The sequence below is a fragment of the Eschrichtius robustus genome, chromosome 20, assembly GCF_028021215.1.
Source record: "Eschrichtius robustus isolate mEscRob2 chromosome 20, mEscRob2.pri, whole genome shotgun sequence".
Taxonomy (NCBI): domain Eukaryota; kingdom Metazoa; phylum Chordata; class Mammalia; order Artiodactyla; family Eschrichtiidae; genus Eschrichtius; species Eschrichtius robustus.
In genome coordinates, this window is record NC_090843.1 from 53,314,681 (window position 1) to 53,330,674 (window position 15,994).

Genomic DNA, 15,994 nt, shown 5'->3' on the forward strand with positions numbered 1-15,994 from the left:
TAGGAATGTCTTAATTTCTTCTTCCTTCTTGAAGGATAGTTTTGCCAGAGATAGACTTCTTGCTTGACAGTTTTATCTTTCAGGACTTTAAATATGTCATCCCATTGACTTCTTGCCTCTATGGTTCCTAAAGAAAAATCAGCTGCTAATCTTATTGAGGATCCCTTACACTGATGAATCAGTTCTCTCTTCCTATTTCAAATTCTCTTGGTCTTTGGATTTCAGCAATTTGATCTCTTGGGGTTTATCCTACTTGGAGTTCATTGAGCTTCTTGCACATGTATATTCATGCCTTTCCTCAGATTTGCAAAGCTTGAGGCCATTATTTCTTCAAATGATTTTTCTGCCCCTTCCCCTTTTTCCTCTTCTTCTGGGATTCCAATACACATATGTTGGTATGTCTGATGGTATCCCACATGTCCCTCAAGCTCTACTCATTTTTCTTCATTCTTTTTTCTATACGCTCCTAAGACTGAATAATTTTTTTATATATAAATTTATTTATTTATTGATGGCTGCGTTGGGTCTTCGTTGCACACGGGCTTTCTCTAGTTGCGGCGAGTGGGGGCTACTCTTTGTTGCTGTGTGCAGGCTTCTCATTGCGGTGGCTTCTCTCGTTGCAAAGCACGGGCTCTAGGCACACAGGCTTCAGTAGTTGTAGCACACGGGCTCAGTAGTTGTGGCGCATGGGCTTAGCTGCTCCACGGCATGTGGGATCTTCCCGGGCCAGGGCTCAAACCCATGTCCCCTGCATTGGTAGATAGATTCTTAACCACTGCACCACCAGGGAAGTAAAGACTAAATAATTTTAATTGCTTTATCTTCAAAAGTTCATTGATTGTTTCTTCTGCCTGCTCAAACCTTCTGTTGAAGCCCTCCAGTGTATCAGTTCTTGTACTTATGCTATTGGTGTCATATTTATTACAGCTACACGCTATTAACCCCAAAGTACAATGTTACAATTTTTGCTTTAAACAGTCATATGCTCTCTTAAAGAAGTAATATTTCTATATTACTCTTTTAAACACTCACTCCTTCTTAAATATCTTCACTTCTGATATCATCTCCTCTCAGCCTGAAGAACTTTATTCAGCATTCCCTACTGTAAAACCTGCTCCCAAATAATTTTTAGTTTTCTTTTATCTGAAAATATCTTTATTTCACTTTCATTCTTGACAGATGTTTTCAGCAGTATAGAATTCTGGGCTGGCTTTTTTCTTCTTTGAGCACTTTAATATTGCTGTTCTCTGGCTTCTGTTATTTCAAATGAAAAGTCAGTGATTTGAAATGATACTCACTTGTATATGATTTGTCCATTTGTCAACATACATGTATGCTGTTTTCAATGTTTTTCCTTTGATTTTTCAGCAGTGTAATTATAATGTGAGCAAGTATTCATTTTCTTTGTAGTTATTTTTCTTATTTTCACTGGACTTGTTATATATTTGTCTTCCACAAAATGTGAGAAAATTTTAGTCATTCTTTGCATACTTTTCCCATCCCATTTTTTTCTTTTCTCTTTTTTTTTTTTGGGCCACACCATGCAGCCTGTGGGATTTTAGTTCCCCGACCAGGAAACAAACCTTGGCCCTTGGCAGTGAGAACGCAGAGTCCAAACCACTGGACAACCAAGGAATTCCCTCCCATCCCATTTTTTTCTCTTCTCTCCTTCTGGAACTACATTTACACATATGCTAGACCTTTTGATGTGTATACTATCTCACAGGTTCCCCTGAGGCTGTACTCTTTTTTTTTTTTTAATCTTTTGCTTTCTCCTTCAGATTGGAAAATTTCTATTGAGTTAACTTCAGGTTCACGAATCCTTCTGTTATTTTCCTTATTCTGCTGTGAAGCCCATCCAGTGAATTTTTATTTCAGATATTGTATTTTTTTAACTTTTTTCTTTTTTTTTTTTTTGGCTGCACTGTGCAGCTTGCAGGATCTTAGTTCCCTGACCAGGGATTGAACCTGGGCCCCAGGCAGTGGAAGCGCTGATTCCTAACTACTGGACCACCACGGAATTCCCGTTTGTTTTTTCCCAAGACATTGTATTTTTTATAGTTCCAAAACGTCCACCTGGTTCTTTATTATAATTACAGTATTTCTACTGAAATTTCCTCTTTTAATTTGCACAAACATATTTTCCCTTTCATCCTTGAACACAGTTACACTAGAAGCTTTAAAATTCTTATCTGCTATGGTGGAAGAACAACAGTAAGACTTTGCTAATTTACTTATCTGGGTCTTCTCAGGGATAATCTCCATTGATTTTCTCTTGAGTATGGGTCACGTTTTCCTGTTTTTTCATGTACTGAGTAGTTTTGGATTGTATCCATGTTATTGTAAAGAATGGGACTCTAGATTGTTATGTTCCTCTGAAGACTATTAATTTTTATCAGGCAGTTACCCAACTGAAATCAAATTGCAAATTGTCTCACTAGCAATGGGTGGCAGCCGAAATGTCAGTTCAATCAGCAAAGAGACTTTTAAATGCGAAAATTATTGGGCATGTTTTTAAAAGCTGACTTTAACATTTCAAGCACAACATAGTATAATCTGCAGAACAATTCTGTGAACTCCTCAGAAGATTCATTTCCCAATGTCAACACTGCTGAGAATTTTCCAGCCATTAAAAAAAAAAAAAAAAAAAAACCTAATAGAAGTTCCCAATCTCAAAATTAAGTCTTACTGAGCTTTCAACCTCTCCCTGAGAGAAGACCTGGGAGCACAACTGCTCTTGTCCTCTCCTGCTTTCTTTTGGATTAAATAAATAATTTTTAGAATTCCATCTTTGTTATCTACTGACTTTTAGCTATACCTCTTTGCATTATTTCTATATAGTGCTTGCCCTAAGTATTACCATATATATTCTCAACCTCTCAAGGTCTTCTGAGAATTCATATTGTATCACTTCAAGTAAAATATAAGAAATTTACAATAAAATGTATCCATTGACCATCCCTTGGCTGCCTCTTAATGCTATAGTTACCATATGTATGATGTACCTACATACATTATCAATCCCACAATATAGTTATAATTTTTGCTTTAAACACTTGAAAGATTTTTAAAGAAACTGAGAAATAAGTCTTTTATAACTTACCTTCATATTACCATTTCAGGTGTTCTTCCATTCCTTCTTGAAGATCTATTATGACCATCCATCTCTTCTTATCTTGTCCTTAATGCCACAGAAGAAAAACTTTTGGTGCTATTTACATTTCATCACTCCAGAACTTTCAGGCTCATGAACATAAATGCAAAAAAAAAAATTTAAACAAAATTTTAGCAATGCAAATCCAAAAATATTTTTAAAGGACAATACGTAACAACTGGGGTTTATACCAGGAATGCAGGGTTGGTTTAGTATTTAAAAAGCAATCACTGTAATTCATTATATGCATTATAATTCATTACATTAAACTAAAAAAGAAAACACACATGCTCTTCTCAATAAATGAAGAAAAGGCATCTGACAAATCCAACATCCATCCATTCCTGATAAAAACTCTCAGCAAACAAGGAACAGAAATGAACTCCTCAACCTAATAAAGAGCATCTATGAAAAACTCACAGCTAACATCATATTTAATGGTGAAAGAATGTTTTTCTCCGCAAGATCAGAACAATACAAATATGTCTGCTCTTACCGTTTCTATATAACATTGTGCTGGAGGTTCCAGCCAGTGCAATCGGGCAAGATAAACACATAAGAGCAGGAGAAGAAAATAAGTTAAAACTTTATATTAACAGAAAATATAATTGTCTACGAAGAAAATCTGATGAGATCTACAAAAACAACAAAACACTACTACTAAAACTAAATGAGTTTAGCAAGGCTGCAGGGTATGAGATCAATACACAAATATCAATGTTGTTTCTATACACTAGCAATGAGCAATCAAAAATTGAATTTTAAAAAGCATACAAAAACATTAAAAATTATGAAATACTTAGGGACAAATATGACAAAAGAAGTGAAAGACCTGTACACTGAACAGTATAAAACACTGCTGGAATTTTAAAAGGCCTAAACTATTAGAGAGATATACCTTATTCATGGATCAGAAGACTCAATATTGTTATTAGAATAGACACCTCACTAAAGAAAATATACAGATGGCAGATAAGCACATAAAAAGATGCTCAACATCATTAGTCATTAGGAAAATACAAATAAAAAAACACCTACTAGAATGGAAAAATTAAAAAGACTAAGCCAGCTCTACAGTACAATGGATAGTACGTTGTACTTGCAAAAAGACTAACCATACCAAGTGCTGCACAGGATGTGGAGGAACAGGAGATTTCAGACACTGCTGGTGGAAATGTAAAATGGTACAATCATTTTGTAAAACAGTTTGGCAGTTTCTTAAGAAGCTAAATACACACCTACCATACTATCCAACCATTCCACTCCTATTTATCCACAAAAAAAAGGAAATGTATGCCCACATAAAGACTTGTCACATTCATAGCAGCTTTATTAGTAACAGACAAAAACTGGAAACAACCCAAATGTCCATCAATAGGTGAATAAACAAACTGTGGTATATCGTAACAGTGGAATACTTCCCAGCAACAAAAGGAATAAACTACTGACACATGCAACATGGATGAATCTCAAAATAATTATGCTGAAAGAAGCCAGACCATCTCCCCCCTAAAAAAAAAAAAAAAAAGAGTACATGAATTATATGATTCCATTTATATAAAACTCTAGAAAATGCAAACTAATGTAAAACAACAAAAAGCAGATTAGTGGTTGCTTGGGGATGAAAGGAAGGGGAAACAGGAGGGAGGAAATTACGAAGTACAACAAGGAAACTTTTGAGGTTGAAGGCTATCTTGGCTATCTTGATTATGATGATGGTTTTACAAGTGCATACATATCCCCAAACTTCTCAAACTGTATAGTTTACATACATGACTTTTTAAGTCAAATAAAACTGTTTTATGAAAAGAAGTTGTATCTTTCAGAAATTTCCTAAAGACAGGCTAATACACATACAGAATATTTTCCTGTTTTATACATATAAGATTATGCATGTTATGTATCTTACTATTCTCATCTAACATTGTATGCAAACAACTTACGACATTAGCAGAAATGTTTTAGCCTAATTTTTTTAAAACAGCAACATAGTATACATAGTAAGGGTGAACCAAAATTGATGTTCATTTAGGTTATTTCTAATTTGCTATTATAATGCCAAAGTGAACATATTTTACATTTATTTGTAAGCATACACACACAAGCAAAGGGTGCATTCATTTAAAACTTTCATTTATATTGTCCTGTCTCAGGATCTACATAAAACTGTTAGAATTAATAAGTTAACTTAGCAAGGTCATGGAAAACAAAGTCAATATATAGTATTACTGTAAGTAGCAACAACCGGAAAATGAAAAAAAATACTATTTAAAATAACACACACAAAAAATCAAATACCTAGAAATTTGTCCAATAAAAAGTACCACACCTCTACATAGGAAACCACAAAACATGGGAATTCCCTGGTGGTCCAGTGGTTAGGATTCGGTGCTATCACTGCTGCGGCCTGGGTTGGACCCCTGGTCGGGGAACTAAGATCCCGCAAGCCACACAGCACGGCCACAAAAAAAAAGAAAAGAAAAAACATTATTGGAAAAAATTAAAGATCTAAATAAATGGAAGAATATACTACGTTCATGGATTAAAAGAACATAATTGTGTAAAGACTGTGTTAATTCTCCCAAATTTATTTATAGATTCAGTAAAAACCTAATCAAAATCCCAGCAGGTTTTTGTTGTTGCTGTTCTATCATTGAAATTAACAAGCTGATTCTAAGGTGTATATGGAAATGCAAAGAGCCAAGAATAATCAGTACAATCGTGAACAACAAAAAAACTGGAGGACTTACATTACCAGATATTGAATTATTTTATTCCTACAGTGTTGCACTGGCACTAGGACAAATAGACCAATGGAACAATGTTGCTGGGTCGATTGAATATCCATATGGAAAAATGTTATTTTTAACGTCTCCCTATTACCATGCACAAAATAGGTTCTAGATGATTCTAGATCTAGATATGATAGGTCAAACAATGCTTCTAGAAAAACAAAAGATTAACAATCTTGGGGTAGACAAATATTTCTTAAATAGGATACATAAAGCACTTACCTTAAAGGAAAGTACAGATATATTGGACTATATTAAAATTAAGAACTCCTGCTCATCAAAAGACATCATTAAGATAATAAAAAAGCAGGATACAGAATGGGAGAAGATAATTGCAATAACTACAAAGATACACTCTATTCTTAAACATATTAAGACATCCCACAAATCAATAAGAAAATGACAACCTACAGAAAAACAGGCAAAAGAAGATATCCAAATGTCCATAAACATATTAAAAAGTACTCAGTCTCATTAGTCATCAGGAAAACACAAATTAAATCCAGAATGATATCACTACACACCCACCAGAAGGCTACAACTAAAAACAGTGACCACACCAAATGCTAGTGAGGATGTAGAGCAACTGGGATTCTAATACACTGCTGGTAGGACTGTAAAACAGTACAACCACTTTGGAAAACTGTTTTGCAGTATCTACTAAGCTGAACACATGTATTCCCTATGACCCAGCAATTCCATTCTTAGATATATATGCAACATTCATTCATACATGTATATACCAAAAGACAGGTAAAAGAATGGCCACAGCAACATTATTTGTAACATCCAAAAACTGAAAATAACCCAATGTCCATCCATAGAACAGGTGGTGGTATACTAATGCAACAGAATACTACATAGTCATAAAAATACACTATTATTACAGGCAATAATATGGACTAATCCCACAAACCTAATGTTAAGAGGAAAAAAAAACAAGCCATTTATGTATATATGCCATTTACATCAAGTTCAAAAACTAAGCAAAATTAATCAATGGCAATATCAAGATACTGGTTCCAGTTGTAGGGGTAAGGGGATAAATTAATGAGGGCATGGAGTGCTCTAGGATGTTGGTCCTGTTCTATTTCTTGATATGAGTGGTGGTTAAATGGTGTGTTCCCTTTGTAAAAATTCTAAGCTGTACACCTTTGATGTATTTTTCTTTATACTTGAATAAAAACTTTACTTAAAAAAAATACCAACAATAGTCTTACGTATTCTCTACATCCTCACAACAAAGTATTCTATAAATCTAATCACTGCCAACTATAATTATAATCTTAGGCAAGGTGAAATTAGCATCTCGTTTTGGCTTACATATCCTTAATGACGAATGAGGTTAAGTGGAAAAAAAAGTTTTTAAACGTTTATTACTTGAACTCTGCTGAAAGCAAATTCTGAGGGAGTTCAGCAGTTATTGTGGCCTGTTAACACTACAAATGTACCACTAATTAATGGGAAAGAAGCCTTAGGTGCTGAAATAAGCCCTACCACAACCCTATAGCTCCAGAATTCTAAATGCAAAAGGGTCTTTGTGGAAGACTCAGAAACAAGCAATATGGGATGGAAGCATGAGTTCCAAGACTTTTCAGCACAACTGAAAAAAATGGTCAATGATAGCTTTAGACATAGGAAGAAAGCTCCCGGACATGACTCATACCGCATGGGTTGTGCAAGTACACATTCTTAACATCAATTATGTGAGAAACAAATGCCCAAAACCCAAGGAACTTTTTAAGAACAATAAGACTTAGGTTATCTGGAAAACTCAGTCACAGCACTGCAGCAACTTGACAATCCATAATCACTGGTTATCTATTTGGATTATGGCTCTACTTGTCCAAGCTACACTGTTTTAAATTGGAAGAACTGCTCCACCTGTTAAAAAAAACACTAATTTTTAAATTTCTAAATTAAGCTACAGATTAAGAAACAAATTGCCAAAAAAATTAATCTAGGCAGTAATCCTCTTCTTAGACGGTAGCCACTGAAGAGCCCTAAATGTATTTATCATTTATATTCTATTTCCTCAATTCTAATATGAATTATTTATACTACAGCTTAATGTCTACTATAGCTTTTCAAAAAGGCATGGGCTTCCCTGGTGGCGCAGTGGTTGAGAAATCTGCCTGCCAATGCAGGGGACATGGGTTCGAGCCCTGGTCTGGGAAGATCCCACATGCTGCGGAGCAACTAGGCCCGTGAGCCACAATTACTGAGCCTGTGCGTCTGGAGCCTGTGCTCCGCAACAAAAGAGGCCGCGATAGTGAGAGGCCCACGCACCGTGATGAGGAGTGGCCCCCGCTTGCCGCAACTACAGAAAGCCCTCGCACAGAAACAAAGACCCAACACAGCCATAAATAAACAAATTAAAAAAAAAAAAAAGGCATATATCAATTGTAAACCATATACTGATCTCAGAAATGTTAAAATATATTTTTTAGATGATCACTTTAGGGTAGGGAAAATATATTTCAATAAAACACTAACAGCCTAAAAGAAAAAGAATGCTTAATGGTTAAGAATCATACAAACCCAACTCTGAATCCTGTTTGACTACTACTAGCTTTGTGGCTTTGGACAAGTTCCTCAACTTCTCCCATCCCAGTTTTCCTATTTAAAAAACGCAGATGGAAAACTTACCTAATTATCAAGTACCTATGTGCTAGACACTGCCTAATGAGCACAGTGCCTGGTACATAGCTGATACTCAATGTTAGCTATTAGTTGTCAATACCAATCACAAGTCTAGGAACTCAAAGAAATGAGAGAGATGTCTTATATCTTGTTAGACGGTTTAATTTTGTTGATCTGGGTTGGATCCAGTATCACCACTTCCTCTAAAAGCTCACAATTCCTTTTCAGTAGGCAGAGGAAGGGGGGAGGGGCATGACAGAGGTAGGGAATTAAGAGGTAAACAATACATATAGCCAACATTTTAACTATAAATGGAGTATAACCTTTAAAAACTGTTGTACACCTGAAACTCATTAATACTGCAAATCAGCTATACCTCAATTTTTAAGAAAATTTTGAGGGGGAAAATAAAACTTTAAATCCAAATCAAAGAAAGAAAAACAATTCCTTTAATGAAGCATCCCAGAATTTTACCAGGGATCCCTGTGAACTTGTTAAAAATTTCAAAACAAAGCAAGATTCATCTTTACGCAATTTTTTCAGCATGATCACTCTTCTACTGTCCTAGGATCAAGAGCATAGCAACTAATATGGGATTTTGTTTTGTAAAACTCTCAAGCGGCATTCGTCTAGAGCAGGAGTCACTGCTTATATTATTCCATCAACACGCCCTTACTATGATCTAACTTAAATTCTTGTCTTCCTAGAAAGCAGCAAAATATAATTTTGGAAATCTTCCTTTCTGGCCACCCATCACAGAACCCAAGTATGGGTATAAACCCATTTGTTGCTGCTCCTAACATTTTAGAAAACCTTTGGGTTTAAAACTTTTTTCAAAGCAATTACCAAAATATCAAAACAACTGCATGCAAGTTGTAATGGTAACTATCGAAATCAACTGATCCTCCCAGATGACTAAACCAGGAGCTGAAAAAAACACTCCACCTCCCAGACAACAGATACAGGAAGTGAAGTAACACTGTCCCTCACAGGGCTGTCCCCTTTCTGCAGTCTTCGCTCGCTGTCTTGCAATCTTTGACAGGGATCTTTCTAAAGACCTGTACTAATCACCATTGTCCTTCCCAAGTGCCTTCATTGGTTTCTTTGGATGGCAAGTTCTTTTTTCTCCATACCAAGATTGCCACACCACTGAAAATGCTCATGGCATCCTGAATTTGCTGAACACAAATAGAAGTCTACACAGTCAACTAAGGAACTCTTTCACTCAACAAATTCATGTGACAACCCAACTTGGCAGAATCACCTCCACAAACCAGACTATTTTGTAAAAAGATGACCTATGTGTTCATTCAAACTCTTCCAAGTCCAGGCATTCACACATTAGTGTTTAGTGTGGGAGCGGCCTGCAAAACCCTGAATCCTATTAGCAGTTTAAAAATCTGTGATAGAGCTTAACATATTCCTCTAGTTTTGGACTGAGATGCAGCAGACAACACTTGGCAACATTTACTGCTGGAAAAAAACAAATCTGATAATCTTCTTGGAGGTAGCTCCAAAGAGTACAATTTATATACAATCGTCTCCAATTATCTGATGGAAAAGCAATTCACAAAAACATTGTTTATTCTACACTTATTTTAATAAGAACTACCAGTACATCACTAATCTACTGATTTCCCAAGTCTTTACTACAAAGAACTCAAGCCCAAGGTTTTACTTTTGGTGTCAACATCTCATTTAGCAACGAGTCAAGTGTGGTGAAGCTAGTAGTCTCATACATTGTTGATGGGGCTATAATGTGGAACAATTCTTGGAGGGAGATAGTATTTACCAATTGAAAAGTATACGTTTTCTGACACACGAAATCTAGAAATGTATCATACAGATACACATGCATTTACTGCAGCACCATTTACAATAGCAAGGCTGGAAATAATCTGAATGTCCAAAAGTAGTCAACTGGTTTTTTCCAAAAATCAGGAGTACATCAATGTGAGGCAGTCATTTGAATGAGACAGATCTCAATGCCTGACAACGATCTATACTAATTAAATATCTATATACACTGATGTCTATGATCTCTGGAAGATATTATTTACATTGAGTGTTTCTAATAAAGGGGACTACCATACTATTGTTTTACCATGTGTACGTGTACTACTGAGAATGAATTTAATCATTCTTCTCTGTTCCTGTCACTGATTGGGGCAGGGGGGATTTTTCCCTCAGCCTAAGGAGGATTATTCTGACACATTCACACATTCAGCCTTTGGTTGCACAACCCCAAAAATTCCATGCTAGATGATCCACAATTACACCTTGTATTATAAATACACACTGGCACTTTAATGATTAAAATAAACATCGTGTTGTTATCTGGTTTAGAAGACAGGATACTTGCACTACTTATACTTGTTCTTCACAACCAGGTTACAGGTATTTTCCCCCCAGAAATATACATCATTTTTGGGAAACAGACAAGTGATTTACGGAAGGAAAAAAATAAATGGGATCTTTTTCACATTTAGGCAAATAGTATCATCAACATGTTCAGACTAGAGATTTTATTTTAGAAGGATAAAGGATGGAGGCGCAATGATGTTTGGCATTTTTAATTTAGGTTTGTTTTATTTAAGTTTAATGTTAATCCATGCTGTGTTTCAGTAAGAACAATACAGATTCTGTATCTGTGGCTCCAGTCAGATATCCAGTAGTACAAATTAGCTTCAAGTTACACATACTGAACAAAAGAGGTTGAGCGAGCGAAGGAGGGGAGGGACGGGGCCCAGGGGGAGAGGGAAGGAGAAGAAACAAAGAATTGAACACGCATGCAGGCTTTTTCCATTACCACCTTCAATGCTAACCTGCTTCAGAGGGAGAGTAAAGTAGGCAAGAATGAGCAGCCACGGATTGTTGAACTGTTACCAGCACCATGCTTTTCAGCAACATTTCAGCAGAGTTTGAAACACTTTTTACAGCAAAATCATTACAACAAACTCCCCAAACAACCTTTAACCACCTCAAGCTAACATCCAATTAATTTTAAACACTGGTATAAAATTCAATTTAAACAATTAGAAAAAGGGAAAATGATACCACATACACCTCTACAGTGTGATTAACCTTTCTCCTAGATGCTTGCATCACCTAAAAGTCTAATGGCTTTCAAATGTAATTTCCATTTCTAATGGTGATCTTGCCACATCTGGCAGGAGACAATACAGTAATGCTGAAAAAGCCTCTATGCAGTCCTGTTAGTGTCTTAAAGAACCTAAAAGCTGGAACCAGTAAAATCCACAGAAATTCACTCTTGCCTTTAAGAACTTTTGAAGACTGTTTTTTAAAAAACAAAAACAAAAACAAAAACCAACAGGGCAGGAACCTAAATTCTGAGACCAAATGTAAAAGTCAGATTTGGTGGTTCTCAGTGACAATGGGGGAATTTCCAAGAGGGGTGGGATGGGAAGGTGTGGGGTGGTCAGAGATGGTTTCTCTTGTTGGCTTTTATGTCTCACTGATTTTCATCTTCCACATCCTGCAGCGCTTCTTTATTCTGCTCTTCACCTGCAAAGAAGAATGACAGTTAGTTATTTCATAATGACTAAACTAGGCAAACTAGGCTGTTGTGGTCACAAAGGTATCATTCCAAGCATAAAGACTCCTTATATTTGCTACAATTGCTAGGATTTCTACCTTGACACCTGAGATGCCTAAGCCAAGAGGTGCTGCTGGATCAAGGTCCTGAATGATCAACAGGATGAAAAAAAAAACTGATGCACAGTAAAAGTCAGTGTTTTTATGCTAAAAAAGCTCTTAAGTAGACAGCCAAGGTAACCATATTATTAAAATGATTTTCAAGCTTTCATGTATATCTTGAGTCAAAATACTCTTTCTCAATAACCTCACCTCTTCAAGAACCAAGAGTACTTCATAATTTTTTGCAAAATCTAATTTTTCTGCAGGTCCCATTATCAGAAATGTTTCAATAAGAGAACTGAGCAGCAAAATTCTTCAAAGGAGTTCTACAGTTTTAGAGGGAGGATTCTGCTTTTGTAAACGAGTATTTTACACATTTTGTATCCTGGACAGTCACACCAAACCATAACCACAATTTCTCACTCCAAAGTGGAATAGCATGCTCAAAGTAAACCAGACCACTGAGGTTATTAAAGAAGGGCATTTGGACCAGTTCTCTCATGCCACTTTTCTTTTCCCTTTGAACATGATGATTAGCCTGAGGAGTTTCAACTGCACTATGACATGCAACAGAAAGCCAGCCTATTTACCAGAGAATCATCTACCTATTAATAAGCATTAAATAAGTCAGCCATAATAAGGAAGCATGCAGGCTTCTGCCAAAAAATAAACGGGTAAAAGTTACATTCTTCTTCTTTAACAAACCACTTGTAATTCCTATGTAGTTACTAGTTTGATCAAAATAAATGAAAAATCAATTAACTAACCCAACAATCATAATATGATAGTTCAGACAACCCATCCATTCATAGTGCTTGTTAAATTACTTAATTAGAATGGACAAATGACACTAAGACCGGCTGCCTACAGACATAAAGCAAAACTCTGAGGAATGCTTTTAAACAGTCTTAAAGACCTTGATACAATAAATGTTGTCATGGCAATAAGGGTTATTAAGTAAAGGTAGTTTCAGTGTTTTTAACATTTCTTTTGTGATAAAAATATTTGACATTGATTGTTTACGTCTAAAAGTACTTAATGTACATAAAGATTTTCGACTCACATTTAGAAAAAGACGTGCAAGGAAAGACAAAAGTAACTATTTACTGAGGGAAGAAATGATGGTCCACCCAACTGTTCCCCCAAAGAACAATAATGTATTCAAACTTAGGAAATGGTAGGAATGTTCACTCTCATTTTTAACAGCCATACACTGCCAAAATACGGTTAACATACAACAATAGAGCACACTCTAATTTACTCGTAAGCAACCATTAGATTTGCCAAAAGTTCCAAGTAACTTTGGCATAAAAATACTGTCACATAAGTCACACCCAGACAGAGGTAGACAGGGGTAGCAGATCATAAATGTCTTAGAAGGTTTCACATCCTGGAATGTAGAACAAGCAGTTTTTTAAGCGACAAGATGATGATATGCAGGCATGATTAGTGAAGAACCAAAACCAAAAGCAGAATTCACTGTGCCATGATAATGACTTACAAAGTAGAGTTTTTAGGAAAGGAAGAGTTGGATTTTCCTTTAGGAATCTATATTGCAAGGAGAAAGGGAGGGAGAACAATCATATGAAAGCAACATTACAAGAAAAATAAACCAAGAGCAGGACAAAGGAAAACATCAATGATTTAGGGGAGTCAGATTTTGGTCTTTTTACTTTGTATGAACGTCACTCTAAGAAATAATCTGTTCCTTTTTAAGAGGAAGAAATAATATCCTCTTAAAAGGTATACAGAAGGGGGGCAAAAAGATACATACATATCTTCAGATACATATTTCTTTGCCCAGTTTCTAGATTTGGGGGGGGGAGGAGGGGAACGGGCAGAGAGAACACATTTCCTCTCTATGGACTTGTGTATTTAACAGTCCTCTGACCACAGGTTAAGAGAAAAGGACTGAAATCACTTGATGAGAAAGTGGTGCTCCCTTTAAAGAATTATGTTTCAACAGACCCAGACAGACATTAACATATTCTGCAGTTAAAAACATATAAACGTGTAAGTAAAGGCCTGTGAACAACATATACTTTTCTTCCTTTAGAAACCCTCAATTCAAAAGGTTTTTGACACCATTTTTCATATTTAAAGTAAAAAAGGAGAAAACCATCTAAATAATCCTTAAAATAAATGCAAGTAACATCCTGACCAATTTCATGACCAAAATTCTTCTACATTCAGCATTGATTCTAAATCACAAAACCAGTTTAATGAAACATGTAATACTCTACCTTTTAGCAAAACTGGCAAATAATTTCCTAGTACCGACAACAATTTGTAAATTCAGATAGCTTGTTAATATTGCTAAAATTTCAAGATAGACCACTTCAATTTTTCACATTAAACTGCTTCATAATTCCAAATATTTTGTGACAAACCTCTTAAATGAAAATCAGTCTGTTTCAACCAAATTTAATTAATTGGTCAATTTACAAAGTGAAAAGGAATTGATGCAACTGAATTTCACTAGATTTTTAAGTGTTTTAGGATTAAAGAGAAATCTATCCTAAAATGTAATAAAATATTTTGTACAAAGAACCTTCCCAACTATGAAAACGTAAGAAATCTAAAGGTACCCTATTTTTAAATGATCCATTTCATAAAACAATGCTCAATAACCAAGAAAAAGCATATCTTTGGTTCTGTATAAAAATGGAGTGACATACAGTCTACCCTCAATCAATTCTTGGTTATGAGTGATAATGAAAAATACAGACTTTATTTTTGTAATCTAGCAACTTAGTCATAAGAGCTGGCATCAAATGTCTAAAAAAAATTGCCTTTCAAAGTCACCTTCTTTTTGTTATTTTTCACCCTCAAAAAAACATCCCCAGAGGTCAAAGGGGTATAGAGCTTACTTATATTATAGGTCAATACTGCTTACCAAACTCTCCACATGCTTTCCTTTTAGCCCCTCAAACAGGCAGAGAGATATTAGTCTTCTCTGAGCTGGGGGTGACTGTGAAGAGTCCACAGCTATTTGGCCATTCTTCTTAGTAGTTATTGTTAGAATACAATAGAATTTAAAGCTGGAAGGAACCTTAGTCATTAGTTCAGAGACGGTTAAATTGGTTTTGAGTCGCACAGACTGGTAGTGGTTGCCCCTCAAGTGCTGTGTTGAATGAAAAGTCATCTGTGGCTCCATCTGGCTTTGTTGGTAAAGTGTGCAAGTAGGTCACATGTGCCACATATCTCAAGCCAACCCTAGTCAAGTTTCTAAATAGTTCATCAAGCTGGTGCACTTTAGAAGCTGAGTCACCTAATTCTCACTTCAGTACCATGACCCAAGATAATTCTAAAATCTGACCCTATCCTTCCACTGCCAACCTACATGCCCTGACACCCATTTTCAAATACATCTTTAAAAAGTATGTTTCCAAATACAGTACAACATGTTGGTTTGACCAATGGAAAGTACAGCTAGCCTCAAGCAATACAACATATGCTTCAGTTTGGGTAATACACTCTTAAAGGATCTGTAGCTGAAAGTGACAAGAAACTTTATTTCCACTCGCCATACCACCACCACCAACTACAAAAACTCTCATAATTATCATGCCACACTAGTTTGTGTCCATCTCCCCGTCCCATCCCCCCCCCCAATGATGTACCATGGATTAAAACAATTCTTTAGAAATGGGCAGAATAAAATATCCTTTAAAATCAAGAAATGTGACAAATTTGGCCTTTTACATCTGGAAGAAACATTAAGCACCCACCCCACCCCACCACCCAT

At 35.8% G+C, this 15,994-nt stretch overlaps 1 protein-coding gene across 1 annotated transcript in view; it reads right to left on the bottom strand.

The window, feature by feature from the left end:
- Nucleotides 1-11,151: 11,151 nt before the first annotated feature.
- YWHAE (tyrosine 3-monooxygenase/tryptophan 5-monooxygenase activation protein epsilon) overlaps nt 11,152-15,994 on the bottom strand; it is a 39,654-nt gene continuing 34,811 nt past the window's right edge. Inside the window, exon 6 of the mRNA XM_068531702.1 lies at nt 11,152-12,114. Coding sequence (XP_068387803.1) covers nt 12,062-12,114 — 53 coding nt within the window. The 3' untranslated portion in view covers nt 11,152-12,061. The remainder of the gene's footprint in view (nt 12,115-15,994) is intronic.